This window comes from Blennius ocellaris (genome assembly GCF_963422515.1).
Source record: "Blennius ocellaris genome assembly, contig: SCAFFOLD_347, whole genome shotgun sequence".
NCBI lineage: Eukaryota > Metazoa > Chordata > Actinopteri > Blenniiformes > Blenniidae > Blennius > Blennius ocellaris.
The window spans coordinates 7,501-17,500 of record NW_027662001.1 but is presented as its reverse complement, the minus strand read 5'-3'; the positions used below and the strand labels follow the sequence as shown (position 1 = coordinate 17,500).

General features: G+C 55.1%; 2 protein-coding genes across 2 annotated transcripts in view; both read left to right on the top strand.

Annotated features, from left to right (window-relative positions):
• Positions 1 to 3,275, top strand: part of acot9.1 (acyl-CoA thioesterase 9, tandem duplicate 1) — a 7,435-nt gene extending 4,160 nt beyond the window's left edge. The window contains exons 9-16 of the mRNA XM_080521916.1: positions 59 to 132; positions 233 to 300; positions 436 to 547; positions 1,008 to 1,098; positions 1,279 to 1,364; positions 1,476 to 1,563; positions 2,372 to 2,522; positions 3,053 to 3,275. Coding sequence (XP_080378042.1) covers positions 59 to 132; positions 233 to 300; positions 436 to 547; positions 1,008 to 1,098; positions 1,279 to 1,364; positions 1,476 to 1,563; positions 2,372 to 2,522; positions 3,053 to 3,111 — 729 coding nt within the window. The 3' untranslated portion in view covers positions 3,112 to 3,275. The remainder of the gene's footprint in view (positions 1 to 58; positions 133 to 232; positions 301 to 435; positions 548 to 1,007; positions 1,099 to 1,278; positions 1,365 to 1,475; positions 1,564 to 2,371; positions 2,523 to 3,052) is intronic.
• A 449-nt stretch (positions 3,276 to 3,724) lies between these two features.
• On the top strand, positions 3,725 to 9,320 carry LOC308148450 (pyruvate dehydrogenase E1 component subunit alpha, mitochondrial-like). The gene is given in 14 exon segments (XM_080521915.1): positions 3,725 to 3,832; positions 4,289 to 4,309; positions 5,427 to 5,492; positions 5,574 to 5,747; positions 5,850 to 5,867; positions 5,869 to 5,892; positions 5,894 to 5,978; positions 6,053 to 6,144; positions 6,228 to 6,320; positions 6,400 to 6,555; positions 6,808 to 6,879; positions 6,966 to 7,033; positions 8,727 to 8,835; positions 8,922 to 9,320. Coding segments are annotated over 14 exon segments (1,203 nt in total). The 5' UTR covers positions 3,725 to 3,772; the 3' UTR covers positions 9,087 to 9,320.
• Positions 9,321 to 10,000: the final 680 nt, after the last annotated feature.

Here is a 10,000-nt window from a genome sequence, read left to right as displayed (position 1 = left end):
AGATGCTCTATAATCTGGATTAGAGGAGGAAGATGCTCTATAATCTCTCCTCCTGCAGTACAGAGATGGACTCTACGCTCCAGTCCTGGACGCCACCTTCGTCATGGTGGCTCGAGACCCGGAGAACAAGAGGTGAAGTTAACACACACACACACACACACACACTCACACACACACACACACACTCAGGAATCGACCAATCACAAACAAGAGCTCTTCTTTATTCCTTCAGAGCCGCTTTTGTGAACCCGATTGAACCTGATGGACCTGAAGAGGAGAAGCTGCTGCAGCAGGGGGAAGGTGTGTGTGTGTGTGTGTGTGTGTGTGTGTGTGTGTGTGTGTGTGTGTGTGTGTGTGTGTGTGTGTGTGTGTGTGTGTGTGTGTGTGTGTGTGTGTGGTTGTTTGTTTATTTATGTGTGTGACCCCCTGCTCCAGCCAACAGGTCCCGCCGGGTGGAGCTCAGCACCGCCTCCTTACTGAAAGTCGCTCCGACGGACGAAGAGAGGAAACTGATCCACAGTCTGTTTCTACACACCCTGGACTCAAAGTACACAACTCTCACTACACGCCCTGGACTCAAAGTACACAACTCTCACTACACACCCTGGACTCAAAGTACACAACTCTCACTACACACCCTGGACTCAAAGTACACAACTCTCACTACACACCCTGGACTCAAAGTACACAACTCTCACTACACACCCTGGACTCAAAGTACACAACTCTCACTACACACCCTGGACTCAAAGTACACAACTCTCACTAACACGCCCTGGACTCAAAGTACACAACTCTCACTACACGCCCTGGACTCAAAGTACACAACTCTCACTACACGCCCCTGGACTCAAGTACACAACTCTCACTACACACCCTGGACTCAAAGTACACAACTCTCACTACACACCCTGGACTGGTTGTTGTTGTTGTTCATGTTGTTGTTCAGGTTGTTGTTGTTGTTGATGTTGTTGTTAAGGTTGTTGTTGTTGTTGTTGTTGTTGCAGCACGGTCAGTTTCCGCAGCAGGGTCCTGCCTCCAGACTCGGTGTGGATGGAAGACGCCAAGCTGAAGGGTCTGGAGATCTGCCACCCTCAGGTCAGAGGTCAGAGGTCAGAGGTCACGCTGGACGGCCCGGACCCGGTCTGAACACCTGTGTGTGTGTGTGTGTGTGTGTGTGTGTGTGTGGTGTGTGTGTGTGTGTGTGTGTGTGTGTGGTGTGTGTGTGTGTGTGTGTGTGTGTGTGTGTGTGTGTGTGTGTGTGTGTGTGTTCACCAGGAGAGGAACATCTTCAACAGGATCTTCGGAGGGTTCCTGATGAGGAAGGCTTATGAGCTGGGCTGGGCCAACGCCTCGTCCTACGGGTCAGACACACACACACACACACACACACACACCACACACACACACACACACACACACACACACACACACACACACACACACTCCTCCTGACCCCCCTGTTGATCTTCCAGGGGGTGCCGGCCCAGCCTGGTTGCCGTGGACGACATCCTGTTCCAGAAGCCGGTGGAGATCGGTTCTCTGTTGATGCTGTCGTCTCAGGTGTGTTACCTGCTACCTGGTACATGGTACCTGGTACCTGGTACCTGCTACCTGCTACATGGTACATGGTACATGGTACCTGCTACCTGGTACCTGCTACCTGCTACATGGTACCTGCTACATGGTACCTGCTACATGGTACCTGCTACCTGGTACCTGCTACCTGGGACCTGCTACCTGGTACCTGCTACATGGTACCTGGTACATGGTACCTGCTACCTGGTACCTGCTACCTGCTACATGGTACCTGCTACCTGGTACCTGCTACCTGGTACCTGCTACCTGCTACCTGCTACATGGTACCTGCTACCTGGTACCTGCTACCTGGTACCTGCTACATGGTACCTGGTACCTGCTACCTGCTACATGGTACCTGCTACCTGGTACCTGCTACCTGCTACCTGGTACATGGTACTGGTACCTGCTACATGGTACATGGTACCTGGTACATGGTACCTGGTACATGGTACCTGCTACCTGGTACCTGCTACATGGTACCTGGTACCTGCTACATGGTACCTGGTACATGGTTACCTGCTACATGGGGTACCTGCTACATGGTACCTGCTACATGGTACCTGTACCTGCTACATGGTACCTGGTACCTGCTACATGGTACCTGCTACATGGTAGCTGCTACATGGTACCTGCTACCTCCTCCATACTCCCCTTTAACTAACACAAACTGTGTGTGTGTGTGTGTGTGTGTGTGTGTGTGTGTGTGTGTGTGTGTGTGTGTGTGTGTGTGTGTGTGTGTGTGTGTGTGTGTGTGTGTGTGTGTGTGTGTGTGTGTGTGTGTGTGTCTCAGGTGTGCTACACCCAGGCGGGGTACATCCAGGTGAGGGTTCACAGTGAGGTGTTCGACCCGCTGACTCAGCAGCACAACACCACCAACGTGTTCCACTTCACCTTCTGCTCCGACCGCCTCGTCCCCCGGGTGGTGCCCAAGACCTACGGAGGTGAGGGGACTCCTCCTCTGCTCCTCCTCTACTGCTCCTCTGCTCCTCCTCCTCTCTTCCTCTGCTCCTCCTCTCTACGGCTGCTCCTCCTCCTCTACTGCTCATTTCCTCCTCTGCCCCTCCTCTACTCCACCTCTGCTCCTCCTCTACTGCTCCTCTCCTCCTCCTCTTCCTCCTCTGCTCCTCCTCTCTACGTCTACTCCTCTTCTGCTCCTCTCTTCCTCTACTGCTCCTTTCCTCCTCTGCCCCTCCTCTCCTCCTCCTCTGCTCCTCCTCTCTACGTCTACTCCTCCTCTCCTCCTCTCTTCCTCTACTGCTCCTTTCCTCCTCTGCCCCTCCTCTCCTCCTCCTCTGCTCCTCCTCTCTACGTCTACTCCTCCTGTCTTCCTCTACTCCTCCTCTACTCACTAAACTTTTCTGAAATTAGTTTTAATTTCAGAAAAACGATGAGTTGACTGAACACGTTGTCATGGAAACGGGGCCTTGGAGGCTGTTGTCATTAGCAACACTGACCAGTTGTTCTGTTGCAGAGTCGATGTTGTACCTGGACGGGAAGAGACACTTCAACCAGACGGTCCCGGAGCTGTGAGGGGGTCCTGGTCCTGGTCCTGGTCCTGGTCCTGGTTCTGTTACTGAGCTACGCTCACTCCTGTGTTACATCATAAAGGTCTGCAGGGGGAAGCTGTTCCCTGACGGACCGGTTGTCTGTTTCATGTTTACTCAGAAGCACCAAATAAAGACACTTTTATCTTTGCTGGTCGTTTTTATTCACCTTGTTTAGTTTTTTTCTCTGTAAAAGTGTTTTGAAACGACGTCTTGCATTCGGTGCCACACAAATAAAGTTGAATTGAAAACATCGAACAGTTCATGGACATATAGACATAGATGCATTGATTATCTATGGAAATTGTTAGCAGCTTGTGTAACTACCAGCTCTGTCCGGGGGGCGGGGCTTATGGCTGCGCTTGCCAATGACGTCACATTCTATGAACTCCACATGGACAAACGCTGGATTGATAGATACACTTTTATCTACCTTTGTAGCTATCGCCAATGTTATTATCAGAAAATATCAAAGATATTTGTAACAAAAAATGTATTCGGTAATACAGTATAATGAAAAATGACTCCTCTGAAGAAGAAGAAGAAGTATTAGCAACCGGAAGTGTTAGCTGCCGGAAGTGATAGCAACAGGAAGTGAATGCAGCAGTGAGCGCGCCGCCGTTAATCTGGTGTCGGTCGTCCTCGGTATGAAAGCCATGCTGGCCCTCCTGTCCAACGCTCTGCTCAGGGTCACCGGCAGGACCGCGGTGAGTCCGGAGCCCCGGTACCGGTACCGGGCCGAGCCGAGCCGGGCTAACGGGGCCAGCCTTGAGCTCCCTGACCTTCTGCTGCTAGTGCTAACGGCTGCTAGCTCTGTGTGTGTGTGTGTGTGTGTGTGTGTGTGTGTGTGTGTGTGTGTGTGTGTGTGTGTGTGTGTGTGTGTGTGTGTGTGTGTGTGTGTGTGTGTGTGTGTGTGTGTGTGTGTGTGTGTGTGTGTGTGTGTGTGTGTGTGTGTGTGTGTCCTCCAGTCAGTCCATCTACTCTCATTATAATCTTCATTCTTCTGTGTCTGACTGGAGGAGCTCTGCTGCGTCCCTGATCTCCTCCTGCTCCTCCTCCTCCTGCTCCTCCTGCTCACACAACAACCCACACTCATGTGTTGCTTCTCTCTCCCCTCCCCCACCCCCCCTCTCTCCCCCTCGTCTCCCCCACCTGAACCTCAGGAAGCCCCAACAGTGTCGGAGGTAAGCAGCCGCAAACACCGACTCCTTTCTCCTGTTAGTCTTTGTGCTCCTCCTGCTCCTGCTCCTCCTCCTGCTGCTGCTGCTCCTCCTGCTCCTGTTTCTCCTCCTGCTTCTCCTCCTCCTGTTTCTCCTGCTGCTTCTCCTCCTCCTGTTTCTCCTGCTCCTCCTCCCCCTGTTTCTCCTGCTGCTTCTCCTCCTCCTCCTGCTTCTTCTCCTCCTCCTCTTCCGACTCCTTTCTCCTGTTCCTCCTCCTGCTGCTCCTCCTGTTGCTCCTCCTCGTGTCGTAGCCTCGACCTGACAGCCAGACATGTTTCAAAATGAAACTCGTGTGTGTGTGTGTGTGTGTGTGTGTGTGTGTGTGTGTGTGTGTGTGTGTGTGTGTGTGTGTGTGTGTGTGTGTGTGTGTGTGTGTGTGTGTGTGTGTGTGTGTGTGTGTGTGTGTGTGTGTTGACCATGAGGCTCACAGCGGGGAGCCGCCGCCGCAGCCCCTCGGCGTTCTGCCGTCTCACCTGTAGGCTCCGCCCCCTCTGGCTGCGCTGTGCTCTGATTGGTCGGCTCCTGTGTTCCCAGCTGCTGGTTGGCCTGTCAGAGTACGTCAGCCTCGCGTCCCCCCCCGCCGCCGCCGGGCCCTCCACCAGGGGGAGGCAGGGAGTCGGTTAGCAGCCCAGTAAGACCCTGATGATGCCTCCGCCATGTCTGTGTGCTGACTAACAGGCTGCCCCCCCCCCCCCCCCCCCCCCACACGCCTGACAACTAACGGGAGGCCCGGGGTCAAAGGTCACTGCCGTACGGTGCCGCTCAGGGACGCGCCGTCTCGTTCCCACGGCGACGCTTCAAGTGAAAACACCGTCTTTCGCGTTTTCACTTCACACAGGTTTTGCACGACTTTCTGAAAACGATGTAGGTTTCCATGGCGACTGCATGAATAAGAAGTTGGCTTCCTGTTGGTCCACTAGTTGGAGCTGCTGAATGAAAACACACACACACACACACACACACTGGGAGAACACGGGCCACGTTGTCGTGGAAACTAACCCCAAAAACACCACTTCCACCTGAACCCGTCGCCGTGGTAACAGCGCTCTTCCACTGACGTCTCCGTCTCGTCCCGCCGCAGGCCGCCCGGGTCGTCGCGTCGCGGTCCTTCGCCGACTTCACGCCGCGGGCGACCTTCGACATCAAGGTGAGTCCGGCCTCCACCTGCAGCACCGCCGGCCAATCAGAGGCCTCGGTCCACGCCCACTCCCCGTGTGTCTCCCTGCAGAAGTGCGACCTGCACCTCCTGGAGGCGGGGCCTCCCGTGGAGGCGGAGCTGACGCGGGAGCAGGGCCTGCAGTACTACCGCAGCATGCAGACGGTGCGGCGCATGGAGCTGAAGGCCGACCAGCTGTACAAGCAGAAGGTCATCAGGGGCTTCTGCCACCTGTACGACGGCCAGGTGAGCACCGGGGGCGCCGTGGCTCCGCCCCCCCCCCCCCCCAAGGCCGTGTGGTTTCCCCTCTGGAGTATATGAAGCGCGCCTCCCCTGTCCGTCCTGCAGGAGGCGTGTGCGGCGGGCAATCGAGGCCGCCATCACGCCGTCCCGACCACCTGATCACCGCCTACCGCGCCCACGGCTACACCTTCACCCGCGGCGTGTCGGTGAGGCAGATCCTGGCCGAGCTCACAGGTGAGACGCCTCGTCGCCTGGACAATCGGCGGCGGAGGCGCTGACGCCTCATGTCTCCCCCCCCACCCTTGCAGGTCGCAAAGGGGGCGTGGCCAAAGGGAAGGGAGGCTCCATGCACATGTACGCGCCGAATTTCTACGGCGGGAACGGGATCGTGGGTGCTCAGGTGACGGCACGGCGAGCTGGCGAGTCACGTCTGAGTTTACTGACCTGCTGACCCCCCCTTCCTCCCTCCCCCCCCCCCCACAGGTTCCCCTGGGCGCCGGCGTGGCTCTGGCCTGTCAGTACCAGGGAAACCAGCAGGTGTGTGTGACGCTGTACGGGGACGGAGCAGCCAATCAGGTGAGACCTGCTCTGAACCTCTAGGGGGGGTCCCGGTCCCAGTCCGGACCCTGACCCTGTCCTCCTCTGGGTCCTGCAGGGCCAGATCTTCGAGGCCTACAACATGGCGGCGCTGTGGAAGCTGCCTTGCATCTTCGTCTGCGAGAACAACCAGTACGGCATGGGCACGTCGGTGGAGCGCGCCGCCGCCAGCACCGAGTACTACCGGAGGGGGGACTACATCCCCGGGCTGCGGGTGAGGACCTGGGGCGGGGGGGTGGTGGTGGTCCGGGGCAGACGCTGCTCCCTGTGGTGGGCTGCAGCCGGCCCAGAGGACCCAGAGAGACCAGGAGAGACCAGGACCAGGTCTCTCCTGCAGTAACAGGTGTGAACATCCAGTCAGCCCCCTGGTGGTCATGTATGATACTGCACACAAGCAGCTGCTCCCCCTCCTGGCTCCTCCCCCTCCTGGCTCCTCCCCCTCATGACTCCTCCCCCTCCCCCCCAGGTGGACGGGATGGACGTGCTGTGTGTGCGTGAAGCCACCAGGTTTGCGGCGGAACACTGCAGGTCAGGGAAGGTGAGTTCCTGGCTGAAGCTCCGCCCACTCCCCCTCCTCCTCCGACTGGGCGGAGCTTCAGCTGTCGTGGCCGCCGTGTGTTTCAGGGTCCCATCGTCATGGAGCTGCAGACCTACCGTTACCATGGACACAGCATGAGCGACCCCGGCGTGAGGTGAGCTCTCCTCCGGAGAACCTCTGGAGAACCTCTGGAGAACCAGGACGTCCCTGCAGGGTTTACTCTGTTACTCTGAGATGTGTTTCAAGAAGTGCTGAGTGGAGGAGGGGCGGGGCTATGGAGAGGGGGCGGGGCTATGGAGAGGGAGGGGTTATTGGTGAAACACCAGAAGTGTGATTTGTTCCGTGGTTCTTCTTCTCTGCTCTCACGCGGACGAGGAGACGACGTTGAAGCTTGAAGAACTTCAGGTCTTTTCTAGACCTATAGATCTATAACACTATCAGACGTAGATCTATAACACTATCAGGCGTAGGTCTATAACACTATCAGGCGTAGGTCTATAACACTATCAGACGTAGATCTATAACACTATCAGGCGTAGATCTATAACACTATCAGACGTAGGTCTATAACACTATCAGACGTAGGTCTATAACACTATCAGACGTAGATCTATAACACTATCAGACGTAGGTCTATAACACTATCAGACGTAGGTCTATAACACTATCAGACGTAGGTCTATAACACTATCAGACATAGGTCTATAACACTATCAGGCGTAGGTCTATAACACTATCAGACGTAGGTCTATAACACTATCAGACGTAGATCTATAACACTATCAGACGTAGGTCTATAACACTATCAGACGTAGGTCTATAACACTATCAGACGTAGGTCTATAACTATCAGACGTAGATCTATAACACTATCAGACGTAGGTCTATAACACTATCAGACGTAGGTCTAACACTATCAGGCGTAGGTCTATAACACTATCAGACGTAGGTCTATAACACTATCAGACGTAGGTCTATAACACTATCAGACGTAGGTCTATAACACTATCAGACGTAGGTCTATAACACTATCAGACGTAGGTCTATAACTATCAGACGTAGATCTATAACACTATCAGACGTAGGTCTAACACTATCAGGCGTAGGTCTATAACACTATCAGACGTAGGTCTATAACACTATCAGGCGTAGGTCTATAACACTATCAGGCGTAGATCTATAACACTATCAGACGTAGGTCTATAACACTATCAGACGTAGATCTATAACACTATCAGGCGTAGATCTATAACACTATCAGACGTAGGTCTATAACACTATCAGGCGTAGATCTATAACACTATCAGACGTAGGTCTATAACACTATCAGGCGTAGATCTATAACACTATCAGACGTAGGTCTATAACACTATCAGACGTAGGTCTATAACACTATCAGACGTAGGTCTATAACACTATCAGACGTAGATCTATAACACTATCAGGCGTAGGTCTATAACACTATCAGACGTAGGTCTAACACTATCAGACGTAGATCTATAACACTATCAGACGTAGATCTATAACACTATCAGACGTAGGTCTAACACTATCAGACGTAGATCTATAACACTATCAGGCGTAGGTCTATAACACTATCAGACGTAGGTCTATAACACTATCAGGCGTAGATCTATAACACTAGAAGCCACGCGGCCTATCGGCACCGGTGCCGTTCCTGCAGCGCCGCCATCTTGGAGAGGTCTCCTGCTCCATGGAGCTCCACTAGAACATTAGCCGCTCGCTTGCTAGTCCAGGGAAGACGCTATCCTGAGGACACCCAGGTATCCCAAGTTAACCCCCCCCCCCTCCCCGCTCTACCCCCCCTGCCCCGCCCCCTCCTGCAGCTACCGCACCCGGGAGGAGATCCAGGAGGTGCGCAGTAAGAACGACCCCATCTCCCTGCTGAAGGAGCGCCTGCTGAGCAACAACATGGCGTCTGCAGAGGAGCTGAAGGTGAGCGGAACAAACGCACCCTCAGTCTGGTCTGTGTGTGTGTGTAAACCATTAACCCCCCCCTCTGCCCCCCCCCCCCCCTCCAGGAGATGGACCTGGACATCAGGAAGGAGGTGGAGGAGGCGGCCCAGCTGGCGACCTCTGACCCCGAGCCTCCTCTGGAGGAGCTCTGTGACCACGTCTTCGCCAACAACCCTCCTCTGGCGGTCCGAGGCACCACCCCCTGGGCCAGGCTGACCTCCGTCAGCTAGAGGAGGCGCTGCTGCTGCTCCTGCTGCTCCTGCTGCTCCTCATCGCATCTCAGCACTTTAACAGGACCCCCCCTCGTCCCCCTCCAGCCTGTCACTCTTTATTTATTTATTTATTTATTTGTGTCTCTAGTTTTGTGGTTCTGCTCCTCCTGCAGCAGAACCTCTGGAGAACCTTCTGCTGCAGGTTCTGGTGGAACCGACGGGTCCAACACTTTCCTCTGAGCCCCACAGAACCCCCCCGTCCTGAGTAGTGGAGGAATAAAGTCTGTACATAGTGCCCAGTCTGCAGTGTGTGATTGGGTGGAGGGGGGGGAACCTGGGGGGTGGAGGAGAGGGAACCTGGGGGGTGGAGGTCTGATTGGGTGGAGGGGGGGAACCTGGGGGGGTTCTGATTGGGTGGAGGAGAGGGAACCTGGGGGGGTCTGATGGGTGGAGGGGGGGGAACCTGGGGGGTGGAGGAGAGGGAACCTGGGGGGTGGAGGTCTGATTGGGTGGAGGGGGGGAACCTGGGGGGGGTCTGATGGGTTGAGGAGAGGGAATCTGAGCGGTGGAGGTCTGATTGGGTGGAGGGGGGGGAACCTGGGGGGTGGAGGAGAGGGAACCTGGGGGGTGGAGGTCTGATTGGGTGGAGGGGGGGAACCTGGGGGGGTTCTGATTGGGTGGAGGAGAGGGAACCTGGGGGGGTGGAGGTCTGATGGAGCATCATGAAGAAGAACATGAATTAAAAGATGAGTTTAATATTTCGGGGGGGGGGGGGGTGGGGTCTGGCTCCTGGATGAAGCTCAGCTCCTGTCAGTCTGTTCAGTACTGACTGTGGCCACCAGGTGTCACTGTGACCACAGTCACACACACACACACACACACACAGTCCAGACTGGAGAAGTGGAGGCGGGACTCGAACCCTCAACCCTCCA